Raw genomic sequence first — 27,954 nt, 5'->3', positions numbered from 1 at the left:
CCCATATTTGGGCAGCAGGCATCCATTACCAACAAGGGATAGCACATCCCTGTCTCTTCACTTCCAGTGTGATGTCCCATCCCACGACCTTTAAAAATCTCCCTTCTCCAGGTGTGAATACCACAGTGTACCCAGAATGCAGTGTGAAACATCATGAAGCTTCGAGGGGTTGTCAGAAAACTGAGTTGCCCTAAATGTCAAAATGTTTGAGGCAATGACTCGTCCCCAGGCCCCTAAGCCCCAGGCCATGCGCGTTGCCTACACTGCTGCGCGCGCCACCCCAGAAGCGCGCGTTCTCTCCCCTCGCGGTGGCAACAGGGCTTTCCGCGGGGCCGCGCCAGACTTTTCGAGATCGTTGATTGGTTGTAGTCCTGGCCACCCGACAGCCAATCAAGCATGGGAAAGGTGACATCACTGGCTCTCCTCCCATCCCCCCTACCCCAAACTTCCCTACTCCGGCTACCGGCAGCAACAAGCACGTGGGGGAGGGGCAAGAGAGTAGAACCGGTGAGGTCATTGCACCGCCCCGGCTCCTGTTGATTGGCTGTGGGGCTCGCGGATGGCGGTTGGCTGCTCCTCGCACCTCCCCCTCGTGCCGCTACCGCCGCCACTGAGAGGAGCCACCGGCGACGCCAGAGCTGAGAATCCGGGTGAGTCGGGGCCCTGGGTCTAAGATGTTCCTGGTGTCCAGAAAGACTCACAAGGAACTGCCCTTTCCGACTTTTTCTCCTCGCCTGGGTTCTTTGGTGCTCTGGACACTCTGTCACATGGGAGTTGTAGTCTGCCTTGTACTGTCGACTACCGGCTAGAGACGTGAGAAGACTACTATTCCCAGCAGGAATTGCGACTAACCGGTCAACAAACGCTTGGGCCACGCCTTCTAAGCCTGCTCATTGGAGAGTCCGTCCCTTAGCCCCTCCTTTGTTCATTTAATTGGCTACTGTCCCTCACAGAGGTTGGGTTCCGGCCTAGAGTGCATGGTGATTGGGTACTGTATTAGTCATTGGGCACTAAAGTGACCTGCAATTGGCTAAGGCTAGTGTCCATCACTTGTTGTAGGGCAGGGCTCTAGGCAGATCAGGCGGTCGTAGGCTCAGGTTGGTGTCGGTCCCGGTGGGAGGCCGGTCTTGGATTTTGGCCCTTCCTCCTAGCGCTGCCGGAAAGGTACGATTGGTGGCTGCGAGCGTCGCTCGTCGTTGAGAGGCGGAGCCGACTAGGCTGCGAATATCTATTGGACTAGGCCGGCGCCGGTCAGCGGGGTTGTGGCCGCTGATTGGCTGGTTGCTCCAGCTGTTGCAGGTCCATTCACCATTTTGTGTGTTGGAGTAAAAAAAAAAGGGAGAATCGAGAGGGAGAGCCGGAGGGGGGGCGGGGAGGGACCGGACCGGACCAAGCCGGGGCCACGGCCCCCCGCCCCGAAACCCCGCCGAGTTCGAGGTGAGGGGCGGGGCCGGGGCTGACATGGGCAGTGGTGGTGTGGGGGACTGGGGGTCGAGGGGGGACAGGTGGCAGGACTCGGAAAGGGGGTATAGGGGGAAAGAGGTGGGCAAAATAGTGGGAAGGGGAGACGGAGTGGAAGAAGTGGTGGAGAGGGGGGGTAATAGAAAAGAGCTGACTGGGGGGAGGGGTGGTAGGCAGAGAACGGGTAACAGGAATGGAGGGGTGACAGGACTAGATCAGGGTGACAGAGAGAGGGAGGGGACAGAGTTGGAGGGGGTGACAAGGAGAGGTGATGGAAAGAGAAGGTGTCAGGTCCAGAGATGGCTGACAGGAGGGTGACTGGGAGGAATACGTGACAGAGATAAATGGGGGTGTTGAGGAGGGGGCTTAGGGCCTGTGAGAAGAGAGGTAGAGGTGGTGACAGGATACGAAAGAGAGTGGCAGAGAAGCTGGTGCCAGGAGGGATGATGGGAACAGAGGGAATGAGACCCCAAAGAGCCAGGGCCTAAGCTAGCCTGGGCTTCAGGAGTTGCTGCTCAGATCCTGAGGGAGGGGAGGACCCTGAGTGGGAGTTTTCCAGAGAGGGGTGGATGGGAAGAGAGCAGGCCCTCAGGAAAAGAAAGAGGCTTAGCTTCTGAGGGGAAGAGGCTGGGCTGAGCAGCAGGGTCTAGGGGTGCCTGGCTGTGTGGTTGTAGGCCCAGGGTGGGGTATCCAAAGGTTTGTGTTTGGGCAGGACTGGGGCCAGATCTCAGTCCCCAGAACTGTTGCCCAGCCGATCAGAGGGGAGAAGGTGATGATAGCTGTTGAGTTCCTGGGCACTTGGGTGCCATTCCCACCCACCTTACAGGCTTTGCCTGTAAGGACCACAGGATTGGCCCATAGCAGGGTCCACAGGAGGAACAGGCCCTAAGTGGGAGAGCATGAGGTCAGGGATCCCTGGAGAGTCTGAAGAAGCCAGGGGTGCCTCCAATTGTGTTTATCTTCTGCTCCTGGGCCCTCCCAACATCCTAGAAGCCCCCCTTTACCCTCTCACATTCTCAAAGTGACTTGAGAGTAAAGTTTTTTTCCCTTTTCTCAGGGCAGCTTGAAAGGGGGCGGGCAGTAATGACTGTTCAGGAAGTGGGTGAGGTTGGTCTGTTGGGCTTGTCCTGCTTTCTTTGACCTTATCCTATTTATCCCCACTTGGACTTGGAGGGCATATTTGGGGGGACTTGGGTGGGGCAGTCTACTGGGCCATACTGTCAGAGGCAGCTCAGTCAGGACTGAGATGCATGCAGGCCAGAAGGAGGGGGCTGGGCTTGTGGGTATCACACTTGTGCTGTGGGGGAGGGGCAGGTTCCTTTCCAGTGGGACAGAGAAACCCTGGGGTACAGCTCTATGCCCCACTATGCGATGACTGATGGTGTGAGTGTGTGTGTGTGTGCCTGTGTTTGTTTGCGTGCATGTGCTTATGCATGGCACTGTGGCAGCACTAGATATGAGCTCTTGCCCCAGATGTGCCTCTGCCTGCTCCCTGCCAGGATCTGGGGAGATGGCTGTATCTGGCAGGTTTGGGGTGCAGAGCAGAGTGGGCAGCCATTCTTTGGGACTCTCTTTGTCCCCTCCTTTTCACAGTGCCCATGCCCAACTGCCCAGAGGGATGGAGGGAAGGTGGAGGGAGAGAGGCTCACATCACAGCTCAGTCATCTCCTTTTCTGTGGCTCAGTGCTTGTATATGTATGTGTATTTGAGCGTGTGTACTCTCTAGATGGTGACAGTGAGACTAAGCATGCCCTCTGGATCATGTGACAGGCAGCACACTAAAATGGTTAGGAGTGCAGATTCTGGAGGCAGATTGCCTGGGTTCAGACCCTAGCTCTGTCATTTCCTAGCTGGATGATCTTTTGTTTCTTCAAATATAAATTGGGGCTGATAGTAGTACCCGCTTCTTAGGGTTGTTGGAGGATGACATGAGTTAGCAAAGGCAAGCTTAGCACAGGGCTCAGAGAAAGTGAGTGCTCCATAGGTGTGAACCGTCAGTGCTCCTCACATCCCCTTGGGGCTACTGGAGCACATTACGTGTGCATTTTGTGTCCTCTGCAGAGAGAGCAGGTGTATGTGAGTGTTCCCCAAGGAGCCAGAGGGTATATGCTCAGGGGACACGAGTGCCAGTCTGAATCTGGGTGCCAGCCAGGACCCACGTGAGTTGAGGACAGCCAGGGAGAAGGCCCTGGGGATCATGGACTTGAGGCGGTGAACTCAGCATATAGGAAGTTGGTGGACACTGGGTCTGGGGGGTTTCCTGTTTCTCCCAATGATCCCTGTCTGCTCTCCCCTGTTGCAGGTGGGCAAAAGATGAAGCCAATGAAGAAGGCATGCACTGGCCTTTCAGGTCCTGGCAGTGGCAGCAAGTCCCCACCAGCCACCAGGGCCAAGGCTCTCAGACGGCGAGGGGTTGGGGAGGGTGACAAGCCAGAGGAGGAAGATGAAGAGTCACAGCCACAGCAGCAACTTGGGCCAGAAGAGGCTGAAGAAGGCGAAGAGGAGGAGACTGAGCGGGGCCCAGGGGCTGAGGGGCCACCCCCCGAGCTACACCCCAGTGACCCAGCCCCAGGCCCAGCTGAGGACCCAAAGGGGGATGGGGAGGCAGGCCGCTGGGAACCCTCACTCAGCCGTAAGACAGCCACATTCAAGTCTCGTGCGCCTAAGAAGAAGTATGTAGAGGAGCATGGGGCTGGCAGCAGTGGGGTAGCTGGGGTCCCTGAAGAGCAAGAACGGACTCCTGAGGAGGCCGGCACGCTGGGTGTACCTCCACGGCTACCCACCTCTACCCGTTCTTCTTCCACTGACACAGCCAGTGAGCACTCAGCTGACCTGGAGGATGAGCCTGTTGAGGCTTGTGGTCCAGGCCCCTGGCCCCCTGGAGGCACCAGTGGTGGCTATGACCTGAGGCAGCTGCGGTCCCAGCGGGTGCTGGCTCGACGTGGTGATGGCCTCTTCCTGCCTGCTGTGGTGCGCCAGGTGCGCCGAAGCCAGGACCTAGGTGTGCAGTTCCCTGGTGACAGGGCCCTGACTTTCTACGAAGGGGTGCCAGGTGGTGGTGTGGATGTGGTTTTGGATGCCACGCCACCTCCAGGTGCACTGGTGGTGGGTACAGCTGTCTGTACCTGTGTGGAACCTGGTGTGGCTGCCTACCGTGAGGGTGTGGTGGTGGAGGTGGCTACTAAGCCAGCTGCCTACAAGGTCCGCCTCAGTCCTGGCTCAGGCACCCTACCACAGCCCCAACAGCCACTGCGTCGTGAACCCGAGGAGGCTGTGTGGGTAGCCCGCTCTAGCCTACGCCTGTTGCGGCCACCCTGGGAACCTGAAGCTCTGCCAAGGAAGCCCCCTGTAGGCTCTGAGGAAGAGCAGGCCGAGCCTGGGTCTACCCTTCCATCCTGCCCTGCTGCCGTGGATCCCAAGCAGCCCGAGGATGCTGAGGTTTCCAAGATCAGCTTCGGTGGCAGCCTAGGGGCTCACTGTGAGGAGGGTGAGGAGAAGCACCCACCAGCCCTGGGCACCCCAGCCCTGCTCCCACTGCCCCCACCCCAGCTCCTGTCACCTCCCCCCAAATCCCCAGCCTTTGCTGGCCCTGGCCGTCCTGGTGAGCAGCCCTCGCCCTGTCAGGAGGGGAGCCAGGGTGGCAGCCGGAGTAGCAGCGTGGCCTCACTGGAGAAGGGGGCTGCTCCGGCAGCTCGGGCCCGCACGCCACTGACAGCCGCCCAGCAGAAGTACAAGAAGGGCGATGTGGTCTGCACACCCAATGGAATCCGGAAAAAGTTCAACGGCAAACAGTGGCGACGACTGTGTTCTCGAGATGGCTGCATGAAGGAGTCGCAGCGGCGGGGTTACTGCTCACGCCATCTGTCCATGCGGACCAAGGAGATGGAGGGCCTGGCCGATGGTGGGCCAGGTGGGGCTGGGCGGCCAACTGGCGTGGCGGCTCGTGAGGGCAGCACTGAGTTCGACTGGGGTGATGAGACATCAAGGGACAGTGAGGCCAGCAGCGTGGCAGCCCGGGGAGACTCACGCCCACGTCTGGTGGCCCCCACTGACCTGTCACGCTTTGAATTCGACGAGTGTGAGGCTGCTGTGATGCTGGTGTCGTTGGGCAGCTCGCGCTCCGGTACACCCTCCTTCTCGCCCGTTTCTACACAGTCACCCTTCTCGCCTGCCCCGTCACCCTCACCCTCGCCACTCTTCGGCTTCCGCCCCGCCAACTTCAGCCCCATCAATGCCTCTCCAGTTATCCAGCGCACCGCTGTTCGCAGTCGCCATCTGAGTGCCAGTACCCCTAAGGCAGGCGTTCTGACACCACCAGACCTGGGTCCCCACCCACCACCGCCTGCCCCTCGAGAGCGCCATTCCTCTGGCATTCTACCCACTTTCCAGACCAACCTAACCTTTACTGTGCCCATCAGCCCTGGGAGACGAAAGACAGAGCTGTTGCCCCATCCAGGGTCACTGGGGGCCCCTGGCACCGGGGGTGGAGGAGCTGCCCCAGACTTCCCCAAGGGCGACAGCTTAGACTCCAGTGTGGACTCGGTGTCCCACACACCTACACCCTCCACACCGGCTGGCTTCCGGGCCGTGTCGCCTGCCGTGCCCTTCTCTCGCTCCCGCCAGCCTTCACCACTGCTGCTGTTGCCCCCACCTGCCGGCCTAACCTCGGATCCAGGGCCTTCAGTACGCAGGGTGCCTGCTGTGCAGCGGGATTCACCTGTCATTGTCCGTAACCCTGACGTGCCGCTGCCCTCCAAATTCCCTGGGGATGTGGGCACTGCTGGTGAGGCACGGGCTGGGGGACCTGGGCGGGGCTGCCGTGAGACCCCAGTGCCCCCTGGGGTGGCCAGTGGGAAGCCTGGCCTGCCCCCGCCTCTGCCGGCCCCTGTGCCCATCACCGTGCCTCCAGCTGCGCCAACTGCTGTGGCCCAGCCGATGCCCACCTTTGGCCTGGCTTCTTCACCCTTCCAGCCTGTGGCCTTCCACCCTTCACCTGCTGCCCTGTTGCCCGTCCTGGTGCCCAGCAGCTATACCAGCCATCCTGCCCCCAAGAAGGAAGTCATCATGGGCCGGCCTGGAACAGGTAAGATGGCCGGCGGGTGGGCTGGGCAAGGGCTTACTTTGAACAGGGCCCTTTTCAAGGTTTTGGGGAGAGGCTGGCTTCCTCTCTGCTCAGATGTTGCAGTGTAAATTCACCTCAGGCAAGGGTCTGAACTTTCAAGGTTTGATGTGGTATTTCCAGATGCCGCCTGTTGGGGAACATGCTTTGGAGGGGTCCATCAATCAGCAGACCCCTGTTGAGTGTATACTCCAAGTCAGGCTCCGTGGGGCTGATAATCATGGTGACAGTGCCCATGTCTTGGACTGGGCAGGGGCATCGCTGTAATAAGCACTGCATGTGGGTTATCTCAACAAGTTTTCATGTATGAGCATTCCTCATACGTGACCTATTCTAAACCCTTTTCAAATGTTAGCTCATTTTGTCTGCACAACAACCCCAACAGGAGGAGGCCTGATTTTTCTTTTTCTTTTTCTTTTTTTATTTTGTTGTTGTTGTAGATGGACGCAATATCTTTATTTTGTTTATTTATTTTTTAATGTGGTGCTGAGGTTTGAACCCAGTGCCTCACATGTGCAAGGCAAGTGCTCTACCACTGAGCTAAAACTTTAGCACCCACCCCCGCTTTTTTTGAGATAGGGTCTTGCTAAATTGCTGAGGCTGACTTTGAACTTGGAATCCTTCTGCTTCAGTTCCTGAGCCGCTGGGATTATAGGTGTGTGCCACTGCACCTGGCCTGATTATTATTTAGAAGAAACTGAGGCCAAGTTAGTGACTTGCCCAGGGTCTCATGGCTAGCAAACCCCGGAGCCACCCTTGAAACCTAGGCAGGCCAGCTTATGACCACTGGGTTGTAATATTCGATTACAGGTGGAAAGACTAAGGCTTTAACAGGTCCTTTCTAGGCAGTGGTAGGACCAAAAGCTGCATCCCATTAAACACCACAGATGAAGTCAGTACCACGGAGGGAGCCAGGGTGTGCTGCACACCTTCCAGGTGCGAATCCAGTCTGGTAACCCTTGGGTCAGGGTGGGTAAGCCAAGAGTTAAAGGATCAGTCTGAACCAGCAACTCTAGGGTTGGAAGAGCCTCCTGAAGGAGGCCTGTGGGAAGGCACCAAGGTGGAAGGAGAACAGCCTAGGAAGGGAGGGGTGGAAGTTAGTGTGGCTGCAGGGCTGAGGCTGGGACTTGAAGAGTGGCATTTCTGAGATAGTGCTGGAGAGCCAGGGGTTCATGCCAACTTGGGACTTTAGGAGTAACTCAGCAAGGGTGACAGGGCTGTCACCAGCCCCTTTCCTAGCACCTTTTTATTTATCTATTGTTGGTACCAGTCCTCCTTTTGTCTTTCTGAACCCAGCCCTGTGCTGGATGGTGCTGAGGACACATCCCTGTCCTTACATGGCTCACAGTCCCTGGAGTAGACAGACCTGTCCCTAGATAGTGGCAGTCTGGTGTGGTCAAGGATGTGCTGGGGGAAGCCCAGGAGGCTGTGGGAACCTAGAGAAGATGCTGATCAAGCCTGAAAAGTCAGGGAAGGCTTCTTGGAGCAAGGATCCGAGGCCTGTGAGCTGAAACCTGAAGGCTTTACAGGTATGAGCAGGGCAAGGTAGGCAGGCAGGACCTTCAGCCAGAGAGAAGAGTTTGGGCAAAGGCCTCCAGGTAAAAGGAGATAATTACAGGATGTTGAAGTTAAGGGCTCTGGATGGTGGGTGAGTGTTGGGATGTGCAGTTGTATTAGTGAGCAAGGGTCTGATTGCAGAGGACCATTAGAAGACTTGGGAACTTTATCCTGAGGGTACTAGGGAGCCATAGAATGTTTTGAGCAGATTCAAACACAGCTGCACCATGGAGGGTGGGTTCAAATCCCTGAGACCGGAGGCAGGGAGACCATGGAAGAGGGAAGGTGTGGATGTGGGTAGGAGTTGCTGTGACTTGGATTGGGACAGGGGCCAATTCAGGATGGAACCAGGCCCTGCCTTCCCAGAACTCCAGCCCAGGCCTGTCTCCAGAGCCAGGGCACAGGACACAGGGGCTATGCCTGCTTCCCAGCTCACATATTGAGGTTGTCAGCAGTGTGTTTACCCCTCTCCTGACACTTGCATTTGTTGTTGTAGTTGATATGAGCAAAATCCCACAGAAGTAGGCATGGCAGGGATTCTGTCTTCGGGCAGAAGACACTGAGGTAGAGGGTCTCTAACCACCCCCTCACTCCCCAATGCCCACATGCCCACCACGATCCCTTCACTGACCCCAGAGCATTGTCTCAGATGACCCTCACTGCTGCTGTGTGGGGAGGGTTGGCACTGTTGCAGGTGATGCCGAGGCCTCCCAAGCAGGGGCTTTTGCCACCATTTTCCAGATGAGAAGTGAGGTCAAAAAGGGAGTCATCCTGATTGAGGTCTTCCGCCAGGGAAGGGCAGACCTAGACCTTGAACCAGGTCTGCCGATTTCCAGATCACACTGAGTTAGTAATGACTTACTGAGCTCTGGAGATGCCTGTGCCTCATAAGCTGTTCTTGAGCCCTGCTGAGCTTTTCATCACTGAGTCCTTGAAATGCCCCCTGGAGGTCAGTTCTACTGGACAGAGGAGGAAACTGCAGCCCAGAGAGGTTAAGTGATTTACCCAAGGTCACCAAGCTAAGAAGAAAGCCAGGATTTGAGCTCAGGCTACTTCACTCAAGATCCCAGACTTTTAAGCACTATCAATAATAACAATAAAAACAATAATAAATCTTTTTTTATTGAGCATATAGCATGTGCTCAACTTCAGGCTTGGGGCCATTTCATCAAATCCACCTGATGCTGTGAAGCAAGGATTACTAGTCCTATTGTCCAGGGGTAGAACTGAGGTTCAGAAAAGGGAGGCCCTTTGCTGGAGGCCACTTGGTCGTCAGAACTTGTCCAATTCCTGTCCTGGCAATTCTGACTGAACAGCACCTCCCTGACAACATTCATTCTGAGGTATCCAGGCTGCCCCCACCTCCGGGGTCCCAGCCAGCTGGCCCTTTCATTCTTCTCCCAGAAACTTCTCTAAAACCTTGAGAGGTGCCCACCTTGGGACCTCCTCCCTCTCAGGCCCAAATAGAGCAGACTGCCTCCAGTGGCACAGTGAGACCACAGTCCTGGCCGCTTTGGCCCACCTGTGCCAGGGCCTGACCTTCCATCAGAGGGTAGCAGGTGTGAGGGGGCGGCCTAGGGCAGCCTGCCTGCTCCTGCCCCCCGCCAGGCATTTGCTTCCTCTGGGGGACGTGCTGGGGCAGGCTGCCGGCATTCTCCGCATTCTGTGCATGGCATGGCTAGCCAGCTGCCTTTGCCACCTCCCTCTGAGTATTCCCGCCTGCTCTCAAGGAGAACCACCCCACCCAAGCCTTTAGCCCCAGCCTAGGAGCCAGATGTCTCCGTTCCATTCCTGGCATGGTCTCCCTCCCAGCTCCCAGCTTCCTGCATGGCTTCCCCTTATTGACAAGCATTGCGTCTCCTCCTGAGCTGTCTCTCTTCAAACCACTGTATGTCTGTCTTGCCCCTGGGTTCCTACGACTCCCTGTTCTTTTATTTCTCTATTTATGTGTCTCTCTTGAACCTCAGGCTGCCTGACTGAGTCTGGCTTTCTACCTTTGTGGGTTTGTCCCTCCCTAGACTTCAGTCCTTGTTAGAGCTTTCAGCCCAGCCTGTTTTGGTTCTTGGTCTTGGGGTCCTCTGACTCTGGACCTGCATGGCCTGCCCCTTGGGTGTCCCTCTCCTAGTCTTGCTGCCCCCATCCCAAGCTCGCACCCTGCCCTGTACATTTTTTTGGTACCAGGGATTGAACCCAAGGATGCTCAGCCAGTGAGCTACATCCCCAGCCCTTTTTATTTTGAGGCAAGATCTCGCTAAGTTGCTTTGAATTTGCAATCCTCCTGCCTCAGCCATCCAAGTCACTGGGATTACAGGTATGCACTATTGTGCCTAGCTCTGTGATCTTATTTTAAGTCATTGAGCAACTGCTAAGCACCAGATCCCCTACTCCCTTCTTGGGAAGGGAGTTTTTCTGGTTTTGGGGCCCTCTCTTGCTCCTTCACAAATCAACTGCCCACTATTGTCCCTGTAATCTCCTGAGAAATGTTAGACTCCATCTTGCAGTCATCCAGGCACCTGTTCCTCAGACAGGCAGGAAGGAGGGGGCTGTATGGGCCAAGCTTGGAGATCCGGCTGTAGGGGGTGGCAGGAAAGCAGCTCCTGTGCCCACCCACCTGCTACAGGGCATGACCCAGATCAACCCCACCTCCACTTCCCAGGGGATGCTTGTGGTGCAAGTGCAGAGACTAGGCAGTATCCACCAACTATAGCTGGGCAGATGGGATGAGGCCTGGAGAGGGACTTGAGGGTATTGAGCTTGGATCTTATGACTCCCAAATCCAGGCTCTTCCTACTATTAATTTCCATTTTCTCTCAAAACAGTGAGAACACTACCAGAAATCAGCTCCTTCCTGATACCTCTGCCAGGTCCAGGACTGAGTAGTCTTGGGGCAAGTGCCTAGAGAAGGTAGATGTGATGATGCAGGCACAGAAAAGGATGAGCCAAGGGGAGTATTGAGTCTGGGGAAGCCTGAGGATAGAGAGAACTCATTGGCTCATGGGGGCTTGAGAGGGAGGTTCAGGTAGACTTTTCATGGGAAGTGACATTTGAACTCAAGTATGAGGAATGAGCAAGTTTCAGAATAGTGAAAGGAAGGACAGAGCAATACAGACTAAGGCAGCTGCATAAGCAGAGGCCAGGAGGGGTGAAAGTGCATGACCTCTTGAGTGGCTAGCTGAGGCTGGAGCTGACACAAGTACCCAGGCTTGGTGGAAGGGTGCCATGGAAGACAGGTCCAGCCAGGTCAGGCTTGAATGCCAGACTGAGAAGCTGGGGCTGTATTCTGGAACCCCTAAACAGCCAAGAAATGGTTTAGAGCAGAGGAGGGAAGACGTTGGATCTAAGTGTCAAAGATCCATGGAGACGGCTCTGGAAAAGGAAGGAGGCCCTAGTCTGGGAAGAAGAGCATGGCTTGGGGGAGAGGACGGGAGTTCGTGAGGTTGCAGGGGTTTATGAGTCAATGGTGACTTAAAGGGAGAAACCCTTGCTCCCCCAGTTTAGCGAACCCCAGCACTGGGCGCTTGGAGGGGTCAGGCTGCCTCCTGGTGGCTGTCAGTTGCGAGGCGTCAGGTGCGCGCATGCGTAGCGGGGGAGGGGCTACGTCCCCTAGCCCCCGGCGCCCGGGCATTAGTGGCTCCATTAGTGGCCGGGAGGGAGGCGCATTAGCGGCGGCGACGGCGTCTGTCTCCCATTACCACCGGCGGCAGCGGCTGCACCGCAGGCGGCTGGACCCTCGCCCGCCAAGCCGCCTCCTCCGCCCGCACTCCGTCCCTTGTTCCTGCTCCCCACGAGGGTGCGAGCAGGGAACCCCTGTCCCCTCATTTAAGCAGAAAAGCTGATTATGAAGCCAGGCAGAAGGGTTCAAATGTAGGTCGTGCCACCTCCTGACTGCAAGATTACCCCTCTCGGAGCCTGCCGATGGCGAAGTAGACAGGGAAACCGTGCACCTGGGGCTTCGTGGATACAGATGGGCACAGTGTGGGGACCGCGCCCTACCCGCGTCTGCACCCAGGGGTGCAGGTTCCCGCGCGTCCCTTGGGGTAGGCCCCCGGCGTGGGACATCGGTCCTTTCCATTGGCTGATGTCACACCCGCCGACCGTCGATTGGCCGAAGCCCACTCCCTCCGCCCTTGCGCAGTTAACCCCTTCGCGACTGCGTCTTCGCTCTGGGTGCCCCCACCCCCGGGCCCTGCAGACAGCTCGGGTGCCAGCTGGCCCGCGCCCCGCCGCGGCCCGCGTGGGTGTCAGGCCGGTGGGGCGGCCGCCCGCCCTCCCAGCACAAAGCGGCTTTGTGGGGCCTGCCGGGATCTGGCTGGGGGCCAGGCGGCGAGTGGAAAATCTCGTGAGCGCTGGGAGGGGAGGGGAACACAGGGCGGCGCCCCCTCCTCCGCCCGGGCGTTGGCGCCTCCCTCAGCCCAAGCGGACCAGCCTTCACAGTCCTGGCGCCTGTACAACCCTCTCCCTGTCCCGCACCTTTCCACCCACAATCCCTCATCCCGCTTCTCATCCACATCCTGCCCTTTTTAGACCCTGGGGACTTTCCCTTGCGCCTCTCTCTTGCCTTTTTTTCCCTCCTGGTTCCCCTGCCTACCCCAGCCCCACTCACACTGACTCACTCTGGCGCTATTTTTAGGCCCCCATCCCTGCGAGCCTCGCCAGCCCAATCCTGGGCTCGTTCCCCAGGCAACCCTGGCCGTCGCCGACGCCACCCGGGGTGGGTGGGTGTGTATGTGGAGAGCGGGTGAGGGGAGCTGGGGACACCGGGGTGGTGAGCCGAGGCGGGGACCAGGCCTGGAGAGCAGGGTGTGGAGCCGCAGGCGGGGGCGGGGTGCTTTGCGGGGTCAATAAATGGGGCCCCTTAAGTTCAGAGTATGTCTGCCTGTCCCTCTGTCAGCATCCCTGGCTGGTCGCCCCAGGCATCTGAGCAGGCTCATGCCTGCACCAACCTGGGTGGCTGTTGGTGTCTGTGTCTGGGCTCCCTGTCCCCAGGCCAGGGTGGGGTGGTACAGTGGGAGCTGTTTAGTTTAGGGGTTAAACCTAATGTGGAATTAGGGGTGGTGAAGGGGTTGGTTTACATCACAGTCCTGTCCAGTACCTGCTTTGAGTGGAGGATGGTTGTGCACCTCCTCTCAGACTGGGCTGGGGCCCTAGTTTAGGAAACCCTCTCAGTCTTTTCCAGCCAGGGAGGCCCCAGTTAGGGTTGGGGATGGCTGGAGAGAGGGAACTGTTGGGGGATAGGACCTGCTCCCTCCTCTCCACTTCTAATCCACCCCCACCCAGGGTTCCTCCACCCTGAACAATAGAAGCTAAGTATAGGGCTGGCCCAGCGCCCAGGGCAGGGGGGCCCTTCCCGACCGGATTCCTGCCCCTCCCTGCCAGGCTGGGCCCCCACTTGGTTGTACCCAGTCCCAAAAGGGGCCTCTTCTCATACTTTTCACGGGTACTGTGTCTTCTAACAGATGTGCAATCCTCCCAGATGTGTGGGGCCCTCTTTCCCTTCTGTGCCAGGCCCGGCTCTTTTTCTTGATCAACAGAAGTAGGGGAGCTGGGTTCCTTTGAGCTCTGTCCCTGAGTTTCATTGCAGTGGAGAAGGGGTTAACTTACCAATAGGTGACTCACTCACCGGTGGGAAGAGGAGGGGGCAGTGGTGGGGAGATAGCAGGCCACATTGATTTCAGCCTCAATTTCTGCCTCACATTGCAGTCCCTGGGGCAGTGAGGTAATGGAGGGTCTAAGTCTGGGGCTGCATGGGGAGGAGGGGTCAGTCACCTAATAGTCCCTCTGGTAGCTCCTCCAGGCTCAAAGCCAAGTGTCTGGCCCTGCCATCTTTGGAGGTCAGAGGGCTGCAGACCTTTCTTTTGCCTCTGGGATCAGCATACTCAGTTTTTGCCCCCTTTCCATGCCTTCAGCTTCTTTGGTAGATGAGGCAAACTGGGAAAGGGGTTTACCTGCTCCTGTGGAAGACCAGCCTGTGTAGGAGCTCTGTCATGGTCCATCTGAGCCCATGCAACCTACCTGCCCAGGTGTGAACCCAGGCCTGTGCCTCTACTGGGTGTGGTCCCAGGGTCCTTCTTGGGTGATACAGGACCTCTGTATCTTTGTCTAGGGGATTTCAGACCCTTTGCTATATCTCTGTGTGCCTGCTCCCATTTCTGTAGTTCACTAATCTCTCTGTATCATTGATTGATATTTCTGGGCCCCTCTTTGGAATTCCCTGCTTATGTCCATTTGAGGTCTCTTTTGAGTAATGGCAAGAGCACTTGAGTTGGAGCACGGGACTATTAACGTCCAGGCTACATGATCACACACACCTTATTCAGTCTGACTCTCATTTTCTCACTAGAAAAATAGGCATAATAAAGCAAATTTCCCTAGGAGGCTGTGAGGATTCATTGAATAAGATAATACCAGCTCTCAGTACAAAATAAATGTTAGCTTCCTTTCTTCCTCCTGGCCCTTTCCTGGGGAAAAAGTGTTGCAGGGGGGATAGCCAGTGGTCCCCTGCTTTACACTGTTAGGTAGTGTCCCAATGGCAGATGAATCAGGCTGGGTAGCTGAATGATGGTGGGAGGGCACAAGACTCTCCACCTGATGGGCCCAGGGTATTTAGGTATGAACATAGTGCCTATGAGGGTAAGTTTATAGGGTGTGGTGTGTTGGTGTTGGGGTATGAGTGCTAGGGAGGCTTTATAAGAGTATGTGTGGTTGTGTGGTAGGAATGTGGGGTGTGTGTTGTGGACAAGCAGTGACCATGCTGAGGTCTGCCTGTTTGATGTGTTGTTTTGCAGTGCTGGGGAGTGAGGCCATGGCCTCACATTAGGCAAATGCTATTACACTGAGTATGTAACCCTGATATGTTAGTCTGTGATTCATGTGGGCTGGTGGAAGTGTGGTGAGGATACATGTTGGTGAGACATGGGTGACAGAACTTGTACAAAATGGGCGATGTAGAGGATGGATGAGCATGAGGGTGCATGATGGGTGGGGAATGAAGGACCTCGAGTGTGTGAGGTAGTCCATCTATGTGAGCAGGTGTACGGGGTATGACTGCCTGTGACATGCCTGTGGATGTAAGACCGAGGGCATATGGTGCCCGTGCTGTGTGTGATAATGGGGTGTGGCAAGGAAGTATGTGAGGAGTGTGTGCGTATAAGTTAGGAGGGCTCAGGGATGGCTGGCTCAACCCTGCTCGGTTTATCTGCCCAGCGTGGCCAGACGCGGCCAGGTGAGCCGCGCGTGAGCGTTTCTCTTGCGAGCTGGACACACAGCACTATAGTCAAGCCAGGGCCTCTGCAGCGCAGCACCCCGAACCGCCCCCCTGGCTCACTGCCTTTGCTGCAGTGCGCCCTCCTGCCACCCTCCTACCGCGGGCCCGCCCCCGGACGGCTCCGGGCCAACCGGAGTCCGCCCCGCCCTGCCTCTATTTGCATATGACTGACGTTCCCCCGGGGCGGCCAATGGGGGCGGGCGCGGCGGGGCCTGACCCGCGCGCGGCAGCGGCAGCCAATGGGCTTATGCGCGGGGGGCCGGGCTTGCGCGGAAGGCCGCGGGGGAAGCGGGGAAGGGGCGGGGGGAGGCACGGCGGGGGGAGGGGAGCGCGTAGTAGTGGCGGGGCGGGGAGGCGGCGGTGGTTCGGCGCGGGGCTTGCTCGGAGCGCACGGACACACACACGCTGGTCCTTCTGCCCGCCTGGGGCCGGAGGTCGACCAGGCGCTGAGCCGCGGGCCCAGGGCCCGGAAAGGCGGGGCGGCGGCGCCGGCAGCCGGGGCGTGCGGGGCCAGAGCCGTTACCCGCCGGAGCTTCGAGGGAGGGAGGGAGCGAGCCAGCCAGCCAGCCAGCCAGCCAGCGGGGAAGGGAGGGGGCCGCCCCCGCGCACGCGCGCCGCGCCCCGCCCCGCCTGCCCTGCCTGCCCCGCCCGCCGGACTCCGCGAGGGAGGAGGGAAAGGGAGGGGGCGGCGCCGATGGCCCCCGTGCCGCGCGCCCCGTGACGGCCCCCGCGCGCGCCGGGGGGCGGGGCGGGGCCGGCGCGCTCTGACCTCCCCCGCCCCCCGGGCGGCGGGAGGCAGGCGGCGCTGTGCGCAGGCGCGCCCGGCGGAGACCCCCGCGTGGGGCGGCCGGAGGGGGGCGGTGGGGGGGGGGGCATGCGGCCTCGGCCTCGGCCTCCCGTTCCCCCCGGGCCCAAGTGGCGACGGCCGAGAAGCCGGCTGCGGGCGGAACGGCAACGGTCGCTGAGGAGGTGCGAGCCCCAGCCGGGGCCCCCCCGTGCCGGACCATGTACTCGGCCCACAGGCCCCTGATGCCCACGTCCGGCGCGGCCTCCCGTGGCCTCGGCATGTTCGGTCAGTAGCGTCCGGTCCCTGGGACTGCCGGGGTCAAGGTGTCGGGGTGCTAAGTGCGGAATAACGGTGATGAGGCTGTAGTAAGAGAACCGTAGAGGCAGAGTAAAGGGGTACGGGGAAAGTTACGAAGCCCGACCGGGCCGAGTGGTTAGTAACGGCAGGTGGGAACGTGGTGGAGCGATGGGAATGAGAGGGGAGTACCTGGGGACAGCTGGTTTTAAGTGATGGGGTGAACAGGTCCGTCGTGAGAATGGGAAACGAGGGGTGCAGAGTGTCTTTGAAGCCTGAATTACAATCGGAGCAGCCTGAGACCTGCTGGTGGAAGGTGTGGAATCCCGAGAGGGAGGGTGCTTTTGAGTAGTGGGCTCAGGATACCGATGGCTTGGGAAATGAGTGAGACACTTTCTCAAAACAAGACTGGACTGGAGTGTTTATGGTGCACTTTGATGAGAAAGAGGTAGAGACTGGGACACCTGGAGGGTAGTGTACTGGGGAAGGGGCTAGGACCAAAGGACTGCCCGCCATTGTCTGTTGAGCCCCTATTTCCCACTTCCCAGAAAATGAAGAGGCCTTGATGGAATTCTGTGAAGAGAGGAACAGGTCTAGGTCCTTGGGGGCTGCTGTGTGGTTGGAGGGCCCAGGAGGCTTTTGGGTCCCCAGGGGTAGGGGACAGGGTTGTCATTTAGTCTTGAGTGCCCTCCAGTGCTATGTTCCAGATCCCCATTCTGTTTCCTGAGGGCTACTTTTCCTTTGTCAGTCCTTCAAAATCAGGTCTTGAGGCCAATTCCTTACACATAGCTCTCCCAGTCTAGGTCTCTGAAGGCATTGGGGTGGGGGGGGGTCACCTCAGGTCAGGTTGATCTGGATCAGGGGGCTGTCTGGAATGATGGAGACCAGGGATAGGGCGTTTCCCTCCTTCCCTCTTCTTCCCCTAGCAGGGGCCTCTCTCCAATGCTCTGCTGGTTCCACTTCCCCCCACAGACCTGGGCAGTGAGAGGGGAAGCCCCCTCCTGGCTAGGACACCCATAGGTCTAGCAGGGGCTGGTCCAGCTCAGGCCTGCCCTCCTGTGCCAGCTTAGGGAGCTGAAGGTTGGACCTCTGGGGTGGCCCCTCAGTGAGGGAAGTGTCTTCCTGTGCTTAGCTTCAAGGAAACACCTGGCACTTTTTGCCTTCTCTGAGCAGAGACTTGTAACAGTTCTCTCCTTTGCCCCATTGTCTGTGCCTTTTCTTCTGAGGAGTTTACCACACCCTTGCCTCTTTCTGGGCAAGGAGGCTGGATACTGGGCTGAAGATAAGCTTGGGGGTTTAGGGGAGGGAGGGAGGCTGGGAGGTTTCTTCACGGGCACTGGAAGTCTCTTTCTGGGAAAGGGGGGAGAGCTGCTGGAGCCACCTGAGCCCCACCCAGCAAGGGCAGGTTGGCTCTCTGGGGTCTTGGGAGAGGAAGGCCAGGAGGATCTTATATACCAGGGACTGGTCTGTGTGAGACCACCCACAGCCCTGGGGGAATAGAGGATTGGAGGAAAGGGGCGGGGAGACAGGGCCATCTGCCTCTGGAGAGGGAAAGGGAATGTGAGCCCAATGTGAGGGACTGTCAGATGGCAACATGGGGTTCTGGGAATATGTTGTGACTAGAACGGGGTCCCCAACCCCATAGAAGTCTTGGGGCATCAGGAGTGTGGAATGGCAGCTGAGTATGACCTCGTTTGTGGCAGGAGCCAGTCGTTCCTCTGGCCTGTTCCCTGGTGGCAGGGCTGGTGGAGGTTGGGGGGGAGGAGTGGGATGTGAGTACTATTCCCTTCTCTGCTTCTGTTTTCTTTTTTATAAATCTAGAGACCTTTCAGGGAGGAGTTTTTCCTGAGTGATGTCTCAGACAAGCCCAAGAGGCTCTAGGGTTGGGGAAAGGGGTGTAAAAAAGGGAAAGAGCCACCTTATCCAGGGTGGGGCAGGTGCAGTTGGGGGTCAGGGCCAAGCTCTCCTGCTACACAGCTCACCTGGCTCCTTCCCACAGTGTGGACAAATGTGGAACCTCGCTCTGTGGCTGTGTTTCCTTGGCACTCCTTAGTTCCCTTCCTGGCTCCCAGCCAGCCAGACCCCTCTGTGCAGCCGAGTGAGGCCCAGCAACCTGCCAGCCACCCAGTGGCCTCCAACCAGAGCAAAGGTGAGGGGTAGGGTGCTGTGGGAAGACTTGGGGATGGGGGGAGGTAGGTGACCTAGTGACCCTCTGATGCACTTCTTTGTTTCAGAACCTGCTGAGTCGGCAGCTGTTGCTCATGAGCAACCACCAGGAGGGACAGGGAATGCTGACCCTGGGCGACCCCCTGGTGCCACATGCCCTGAGAGCCCAGGGCCTGGACCCCCACATACTTTGGGGGTGGTGGAACCTGGTAAAGGCCCCCCTCCCACCACTGAGGAAGAGGCCCCTGGCCCCCCAGGAGAGCCCCGACTAGATAGTGAGACAGAGAGCGACCATGATGATGCGTGAGTGCACCACAGCCTGGGACGAGTTGTGGGGGAAGAGGGGTGGCCAAAGCCATGGTCCTCACTGTCCCTGATGCTCCCCCAGCTTCCTTTCCATCATGTCTCCTGAGATCCAGTTGCCTCTGCCTCCTGGAAAACGTCGGACACAGTCCCTCAGTGCCCTGCCCAAGGAACGAGACTCATCTTCTGAGAAGGATGGACGCAGCCCCAATAAGGTGCCTCCTTTCCACCTGTTCTCTACTCACAATGTGGCCACCAAAACTTGTCTCCCTGGTCCTAACCACCCTGCTCTGGACTGTTTACTACAGCGGGAGAAGGATCATATCCGGCGGCCCATGAATGCCTTCATGATCTTCAGTAAGCGGCACCGGGCCCTGGTCCACCAGCGCCACCCCAACCAGGACAACCGGACTGTCAGCAAGATTCTGGGCGAGTGGTGGTACGCCTTGGGGCCCAAAGAGAAGCAGAAGTACCACGACCTGGCCTTCCAGGTAATGCTTCTTCCTCTTGACTATTCTTGACTTTCTCCGGTGGGGCGGGTAAATGAAGGGTCGCCCTGCCCTCTCCTGCCAGGTGAAGGAGGCCCACTTCAAGGCCCACCCAGATTGGAAGTGGTGCAACAAGGACCGAAAGAAGTCCAGCTCAGAGGCCAAGCCCACGAGCCTGGGGCTGGCAGGAGGGCACAAGGAGACGCGGGAGCGGAGCATGTCGGAGACGGGCACTGCCGCCGCCCCTGGGGGTTAGTCAGCCCCTTGGCTCTCCCACCCTGCCACCTCTCTCCCTGAGAGCTGCCAGCTACCTGCTTGCTTGCTCACTCCCTGCCCCAGCAGCATCTCTCTGCTTTGTTGCTTTTATTTGAGGACCATTACCCATAAAGAACTTGGAGTTGCTGTATGTGAAGGAGCCAGGGAGATACAGATGAGATATCTAAATAAATCTCATCACCAATTGCCGTTTATTGACCATATTCTATATGCCAGACACCGTGGGGCATGTGTTGTCTTGTATTTAAAACCACAGCCATTTCCACAGGCTCAAAAAGACAAAGTTATTTGTTTAAAGTCACCAACTGGTAAGCAGTATAGCCAAAATTTAAACTTCAGCTTGGTTGGCTCCCAAGACCATAGTTGGAACTGCTGCAGCTCATAATGACCATGATGGTCTGCTTCTACTTAATGAGAGTATCTGGAGTACCTGGCAGTGGTCTGGGGTGCTTTTTTGGTGTGGTCCTTTGGATGTGATCCTCTGACTCTTTGAGGGAGGGATCATTGCCTCTCTGAGGTGAGAAAACCGAGGCTTAGACAGGGCACTCGTTAGCCAGCCAGTATCAAAAGGATCAGTCTCCAGGCTTGCTTGCTCTCAGAAGGTTTGCCTCCCAGGGAATGGACTTGCTCTTTGTAGCCCCAGAGGGCAAAAATCAGCAGGAGGGAGATGCTGGGCTGGTGGTTGATTTATTTTTCCTACCAGGTGGCCCAGGAATTCCAGCCTGATTCTGCCTAGTACCTAGAAGTATCTGTGGGTGGGTGGGTTAGTGCAGATGCTGGTGAGAGGCTTCTTGCCTCTGTGACAGCCAGAGTTCCCTTTCTGCTTTACAGTGTCCTCTGAGCTCCTGTCCGTTGCAGCCCAGACACTCCTGAGCTCTGACACCAAGGCTCCAGGGAGTGGCTCCTGTGGAGCAGAACGGCTGCACACAGTTGGGGGACCTGGCTCGGCCCGACCTCGAGCCTTCTCTCACAGTGGTGTACATAGCCTGGATGGTGGGGAAGTTGACAGCCAGGCGCTGCAAGAATTGACTCAGGTGTGGGGTGCAGGCCACCAGGGGGCGGGCAGGGAGGGCTTCCCAAGGTAGTAGACCTGGCTGAACCCTTCCTGCCACTTGTCCTACAGATGGTGTCTGGCCCCACATCGTACTCTGGCCCAAAGCCTTCCACCCAGTATGGCGCTCCAGGTCCCTTCACAGCCCCTGGTGAGGGAGGCGCCTTAGCAGCCAGTGGGCGGCCTTCACTGTTGCCCACCCGAGCCTCTCGTTCCCAGCGTGCAGCCAGTGAAGACATGACAAGTGATGAGGAACGCATGGTCATCTGTGAGGAGGAAGGGGACGATGATGTCATTGGTGAGCAGTACAGGGCTGATAACCCTGCTGGCAACCAGTAGGCTAAGGCTTGGAGGGTGGGGAGAATCTAGGCAGCGTGACTCCTTATTTGTTTTTTTACATTTGTTTATGACCACATGTCATCAATGCTGGTCAGGTAGAGTAAACCCAGGGCTGCCCTCAAGGAAGCTATCAGCTGGGCAGGAGACCTGAGACTCAGGCACTGCCAAGCACAGCGTTAGATGCTCTTAAACATACCTCTCCCCCAACATGCTTTTAGGCTTCTGTGTTGGGGAGGTATTTATAGTCCAGGGCTTAGACTAGTTTCTTGGCCAATGCTGACCACCAGCTTGGGGCAGTTGAAGCTAGAGCCCAGGTTCCAGACTATAAACTCCTAGGTAGGCCCGCACCCAGCCCCTTGCCCACACTGTTCCCTCTGCTCCCTTAGCTGATGATGGCTTTGGCACCACTGACATTGATCTCAAGTGCAAGGAGCGGGTGACTGACAGCGAGAGTGGAGACAGCTCTGGGGAAGACCCAGAGGGCAACAAGGTGAGGCTTGGTGCTGTCCAGTCACACTCCTAGGAGGGAATGAGGGAGGTAAGTTCTGGAATGGGCAAGCTCCTATCCCCTTGGACTTGGATCACAGCCAGGATGAATTGAGGCCTTTAGCTGGCAGGGTGTATTAGGCTGGTCTGGTTGACAGACTTGACTGGGACATCTAGGGGTGGTTGTCCAGGCGTCTGCACTTCCTTGACTTGAGTTCTCTTTCTTCCTTCAACCCAGGGCTTTGGCCGTAAGGTGTTTTCACCAGTGATCCGTTCCTCTTTTACCCATTGCCGTCCAGCATTGGACCCTGAGCCGCCAGGGCCCCCGGATCCACCTGCAGCCTTCAACAAAGGCTATGGTCCCACCCCGTCCTCCTCTTCCTCATCACCTGCCGTCTCCTCAGCTTCGGTAGCCACCTCCTTCCCTCTGGGCTCTGGAACCTTCAAGGCCCAGGAGTCTGGTCAGGGCAGTACAGCAGGACCACTTCGGCCCCCTCCCCCTGGGTCTGGGGGCCCAACTACACCTTCCAAGACCACCCGGTTCCTCCCAACGGATCCTGCCACTTTTCGGCGCAAGAGACCTGAAAGCGTTGGGGTCCTGGAGCCACCAGGTCCCTCAGTTATTGCGGCACCTCCCAGTGGGGGAGGAAACATCCTGCAGACGTTGGTCCTGCCCCCAAACAAGGAGGAGCGGGAGGGCAGTGGGGCCCGAGTACCCTCAGCTCCAACCCCATCGCTGGCCTATGGGACTCCAGCAGCCCCCCTATCCCGCCCTGCTGCCACCATGGTTACAAATGTAGTGCGACCTGTCAGCAGCACTCCTGTACCCATTGCCTCTAAGCCTTTCCCCACTGGCCGGGCTGAGGCGTCTCCAAATGACACAGCAAGTGCCAGAACTGAAGTAGGCGCTGGGTCTCGAGTGCCTGGGGGCTCCCCACTGGGTGTTAGCTTAGTGTATTCGGACAAGAAGTCAGCAGCAGCCACTTCACCAGCCCCACACTTGGTGGCTGGGCCCCTCTTGGGCACTGTGGGGAAGGCACCTGCCACTGTTACCAACCTACTTGTGGGTACCCCAGGCTATGGGGCCCCTGCACCCCCTGCTGTTCAGTTCATTGCCCAGGGGACCCCTAGTAGTGGGACCACTGTGGGCTCAGGAGCAGGTGCTGGGAGTGGCCCCAATGGGCCAGTACCCCTGGGTATCCTGCAGCCAGGTGCCCTGGGCAAGGCTGGGGGAATCACCCAGGTGCAGTACATCCTGCCCACGCTGCCCCAGCAGCTTCAAGTGGCACCTGCCCCAGCACCAGCCCCTGGGACCAAGGCAGCGGCTCCCAGCGGCCCTGCACCCACCACCAGCATCCGTTTCACCCTTCCGCCGGGCACCTCCACCAACGGCAAGGTCCTGGCCGCCACTGCACCCACTCCTGGCATTCCCATCCTGCAGTCTGTACCCTCCGCCCCACCCCCTAAAGGTGAGGCCTGGCCTGGGCAGCAGCAGGATTGGGGTCAAGAGCTGGTTGGGCTTTCTTGTAACCTCTCTCTCTCTTGCCTCTTAACTTCCAGCCCAGTCAGTTTCTCCCGTGCAGGCCCCGCCCCCAGGTGGCTCAGCCCAGCTGCTGCCTGGGAAGGTACTAGTGCCCCTGGCTGCCCCTAGCATGTCAGTGCGGGGTGGCGGGGCTGGCCAGCCGCTGCCCCTGGTGAGTCCACCTTTCTCAGTACCTGTGCAGAATGGTGCCCAGCCACCTAGCAAGGTAAGGGCATGCTGACTGTGGCCCCACCTTTCCCTCCTCTTGCTGCATGTCACTCTGTGTATACCATCATTTCTGTGTCTGCTGTTTCTTTGCTGTCTCCTTTTCTGAGTCTTTCTTCCTGGGGTTCCATCTTGCCATTTTTTTCCCTGTCTGTGTCTAGCTCTAAGTCCTCAGTATTTACACCTGGATTTTTTTGTGTGTCTTCTACCTCTTTGTCAGCTTTCCCATCCTGTCTTAATCCTGAATTCTGAGTTCCCTGCTTTTGCTGAGCGCCCTCCTAGTTGTCATTTCTCCCAGTTGTCCCCTCCCCACTCTGGGGTCACAGCTTACCCCAGCCTGTGGGTGCTTCTGCCCCCAGATCATCCAGCTGACTCCTGTGCCTGTGAGCACACCCAGCGGCCTGGTGCCGCCCTTGAGCCCAGCCACACTCCCCGGACCCACCTCACAGCCCCAGAAGGTCCTGCTACCCTCCTCTACCAGGTGAGTGCAGTTGAGCCCTTGCCCACAGAGCAGGGGAGGTGTGGCATAGGGATGGTGCACCTCATTCTTTTTCTTTTTCCCATGGCAGAATCACCTATGTGCAGTCGGCCGGCGGGCATACTCTGCCCTTGGGCACCAGCCCTACATCCAGCCAGGCTGGAACGGTCACCTCGTATGGGCCTACTAGTTCTGTAGCTCTAGGTTTCACCTCACTGGGGCCCAGTGGCCCTGCCTTCGTGCAGCCCCTGCTTTCAGGTGAGGAGTGGCCTGCCAGGCAGTGCTGGGGACCCAGGGCGGGACTGAGACAGCCTGGGCCCTGACTCAGTCCCCTGCCTCGCTTGTTCTCTTTCAGCAGGCCAAGCCCCATTGCTGGCTCCTGGCCAAGTGGGCGTGTCACCTGTGCCCAGCCCTCAGCTGCCTCCTGCCTGTGCTGCCCCTGGAGGTCCTGTCATAACAGCATTTTATCCTGGCAGCCCTGCACCCACCTCCTCAGCACCTCTGGCCCAGCCATCCCAGGCCCCCCCAAGCCTGGTCTACACGGTGGCCACTAGCACCACCCCACCCGCTGCCACCATTCTGCCCAAGGGCCCACCAGCTCCTGCCACTGCCACCCCAGCCCCCAGTAGCCCTTTTCCTAGTGCCACAGGTGGGTGTCGGACCAACTCAGGGCATGGTATGTTGGGAAACCCTGGTAATGGACCTGCAGTCAGTCCTGGCTTAGTAAACACACTTTTCACCCACCAACAGGCTCCATGACCTACAGCTTAGTGGCCCCCAAGGCCCAGCGGCCCAGCCCAAAGGCCCCCCAGAAAGTGAAGGCAGCCATTGCCAGCATTCCTGTGGGCTCCTTTGAGGCAGGTGCCTCTGGGCGGCCTGGCCCTACACCCCGGCAGCCTCTGGACCCTGGCCCAGCCCGAGAACCAACTGCCCCAGAGTCTGAACTTGAGGGGCAGCCTACACCACCAGCCCCTCCACCACTCCCAGAGACCTGGCCTTCCACAGCCCGGAGCAGCCCTCCACCACCCCTGCCTACTGAAGAACGGACTGGCACCAAGGGCCCTGAGACTGTGGTGAGCATCCAGCAGCCTGCAGGCAGGGTTTCGCCTGGTGCTTGACTCTGCCCTCCTCTCATTTTTGCTCTTCCTTCCCACTCATCCCTCCATGCCTCTTTGTGCCTTCTATTTGTTTGTTGTATCTCCTTCCCGCCTGGGGCCCATGTCCTGGCCTTCCTGAGGCCACGGGACTGAGTCTTCTCCAAGGGTCTGTGTTGGGCTGTCTTAGCATTCATCTCTGTTTCTGACCATTGCCCCAGTGCATCTGAGCCCAGTGTTCTCCCTGCTTGTCTGCATCCCAGGCCAGCAAATTCCCCAGCTCTTCTTCAGACTGGCGCGTCCCTGGGCTTGGCCTGGAGAGTCGTGGGGAACCCCCCACCCCTCCCAGCCCAGCCCCAGCTCCAGCCACAGCCCCTGGTGGAAGCAGCAGTGGCAGCAGTGAGGGCAGCAGCGGGAGGGCGGCCGGGGACACACCAGATCGCAAGGAGACGACTAGTACCGGCAAGAAGGTGAAGGTGCGGCCCCCGCCCCTGAAGAAGACCTTTGACTCTGTGGACAAGTGAGCAGGGGCTGGGGTCCTTGGAGGTGTGTGTGGGGTTGGTGGGAAAGGGTGCAGCCACAGGCTAAGGCAGGGGAAGTGATCCTGCCGGCCCTCCAGCAGGGTCCTGTCAGAGGTAGACTTTGAAGAGCGCTTTGCTGAGCTGCCTGAATTTCGACCAGAGGAGGTGCTTCCCTCACCCACCCTGCAGTCTCTGGCCACCTCACCCCGAGCCATCCTGGGCTCTTACCGCAAGAAGAGAAAGAACTCAACTGGTAGGCAAGCGCTGGTTCCTGGGTAGGTAGGGGAACAGACCTGGGCCAGTTGAACTGAGCTTGCTTCTGTTTGGCCAGACCTGGACTCAGCACCTGAGGATCCCACCTCACCCAAGCGCAAGATGAGGAGACGATCCAGCTGCAGCTCAGAGCCCAACACCCCCAAGAGTGCCAAGTGCGAGGGGGATATCTTCACCTTTGACCGCACAGGTGCAGGCTCTGTGGGGACCCCAGGATATACAGGAGAGGTGTTGGGAGGGCAGAGGATCAGTGGGGTGATTATTGCTGAGAGGAAGGACATCAAGTCAAGGGTGAGATCTAGAGACCAGGTCCCTAATCACCATGTGACTTTGGGTGGGTCCCACTCTGACCCTCTGTGAAATAGAATTCAAAGGACCTTGGTGGGCACTTGGACAGTGGTGGGGAGAATGAGCTGCTGCTGTGGCCCTGACCGTGCTCCCTCTGTCCACACAGGTACAGAAGCTGAGGATGTGCTTGGGGAGCTGGAATATGAGAAGGTGCCATACTCATCACTGCGGCGCACCCTCGACCAGCGCCGGGCCCTGGTCATGCAGCTCTTTCAGGACCATGGCTTCTTCCCATCAGGTATGTTTTGAAGCCTTGGGGGGTTACTTGGACAGATCCTGCCTGTACACCTCATCCCGCCCCTCCCTGCTTTCTGTCCCCAGCTCAGGCAACAGCCGCCTTCCAGGCCCGCTATGCAGACATCTTCCCATCCAAGGTTTGTCTGCAGTTGAAGATCCGTGAGGTGCGCCAGAAGATTATGCAGGCAGCCACTCCCACAGAGCAGCCCCCTGGAGCTGAGGCCTCTCTCCCTGGACCGTCCCCCACTGGCACTGCTGCTACTCCTGCTCCCACTCCCAGCCCTGCCGGGGGCCCTGACCCCACCTCACCTGGCTCGGACTCTGGCACAGCTCAGGCTGCCCCACCACTGCCTCCACCCCCAGAGCCAGGACCTGGACAGCCTGGTTGGGAGGGGGCCCCCCAGTCCTCTCCCCCACCCTCAGGTCCCTCCACAGCTGCCACAGGCAGGTGAAGGGTCCTCGAGTAGATCCCAAGACCCACAGTACCCCCTCAGGACACAGACCGTGCATAGATGGCAGGATTGGGGGTGCAGTGAGATGGTTACCTCCTTCCCAATAAAGCCATTTCGTCCTTTCCAGTTTGGGGCGGAATGTGGCCTGCTCCTTTATATGTACTCCCTCCTCCCCAGCTCCCTCCCTGTGCTGGGGGGCAGCTGAGGGAAGCTGGGGCACAGTCTCCTGCCACTGAGCCCCTGTATATAACCTGGAGCGTGTGACCTTCAGAGCTTTTCACTTGTACTTTATGCAAAATGGCTCATATGAGGGCTGCAAGCTGGAGGGTAGTGGGCCTTGGGCCACAGGGAGGTGCCTGTGGAGTAGGGGAGTTCATGCACCCCTTTTTTCCCCAGAGGGGCTGGACTCAGGTTAGTTTTGGGGGTTGGGGGCTCCTGCACTTTGCCACAGGCATGGGGAGGGTTCTCTCCCCACCCCCTCTGCCCTCCCAACTTGGGTTGTACTTTCTAAGAAGGTGATTTCCCCCTACCCTTGCCCCCATCCCCAGAACAAAACATGTTGATCATGTGCAATATTTCTTACTGTGCCGAGAAGCCGCAATGACTGAGATTAAAGCTGTTTAACACATGTGTGTGGCTGTTTGCTTGGAAGGGTGTAAGAGTATTGCTCATTCCAGTCTGGTCCCCAGATGGTCATGGAGCTTGCACTTTCCACAAAGTGAAGGAGCAACTCCCAGATCACTCCAACATCAGGACACTGTGGGCCAAGGTCCCTTCCTCTAAATGAGGCAGGCAGCCTCTGCAGTCTGAGAGCCATTGGTGCCCTGGGAACCACCCAGTGAGCGAGCTTGGGGAAGGCCTGAGATGAAGTGCTGCAAGAAGGGCAGTTCACCCTTAGTCCTGGAATCTTTTACTCAAGAAAAAGACCCCAAGAGATCCTAGCTCAGGAGTGGCACTTGAGGCCAGTCTGCCCAGCCTACAGGGCTGTCCTGAGTGACCTCTGCTACCCCCATGTGGCCTGAGCCAGCACTGCAGCCAGAGAGGAGCCTTTGAGTTTCATCCTTTTGACTCAAGCCTATGGACTCGTGCCCACCTGGGACACCCATCCATACCTGCACTGGGTGGAGGGACTGCTACTCTGGAAAGGTCAGGGAGCCGCCATAGGAAGTGGCATCTGCTTAGAGCCAAAGCAAAAGGAAATCCCAGCCAAGGA

General features: G+C 58.2%; 1 protein-coding gene across 8 annotated transcripts; it reads left to right on the top strand.

Annotated features, from left to right (window-relative positions):
* The first annotated feature begins 528 nt into the window (after window positions 1-528).
* Cic (capicua transcriptional repressor) lies at window positions 529-27,369 on the top strand. Of its 8 annotated transcripts, none has more exons than XM_047528713.1 (21): window positions 529-650; window positions 3,764-6,544; window positions 18,482-18,631; window positions 18,717-18,951; window positions 19,037-19,166; window positions 19,260-19,442; window positions 19,525-19,690; window positions 20,547-20,749; window positions 20,839-21,064; window positions 21,492-21,595; window positions 21,830-22,202; window positions 23,152-23,339; window positions 23,698-23,819; window positions 23,908-24,074; window positions 24,172-24,465; window positions 24,567-24,889; window positions 25,174-25,430; window positions 25,530-25,684; window positions 25,763-25,894; window positions 26,159-26,290; window positions 26,374-27,369. In XM_047528713.1, the coding sequence occupies exons 1-21, from the start codon at window positions 560-562 to the stop codon at window positions 26,739-26,741; spliced, it is 6,780 nt and encodes a 2,259-aa protein (XP_047384669.1). In that variant the 5' UTR covers window positions 529-559; the 3' UTR covers window positions 26,742-27,369. The 8 variants fall into 8 exon arrangements, with proteins under 8 accessions (XP_047384669.1, XP_047384672.1, XP_047384666.1 ...); XM_047528716.1 differs by having other exon boundaries at window positions 21,830-23,060; window positions 24,175-24,465; window positions 25,533-25,684; XM_047528710.1 differs by having other exon boundaries at window positions 21,830-23,060; window positions 24,175-24,465.
* Window positions 27,370-27,954: the final 585 nt, after the last annotated feature.

The sequence above is a fragment of the Sciurus carolinensis genome, chromosome 16 (genome assembly GCF_902686445.1).
Source record: "Sciurus carolinensis chromosome 16, mSciCar1.2, whole genome shotgun sequence".
Taxonomy (NCBI): domain Eukaryota; kingdom Metazoa; phylum Chordata; class Mammalia; order Rodentia; family Sciuridae; genus Sciurus; species Sciurus carolinensis.
This window is presented reverse-complemented; position numbering and strand designations above follow the sequence as displayed.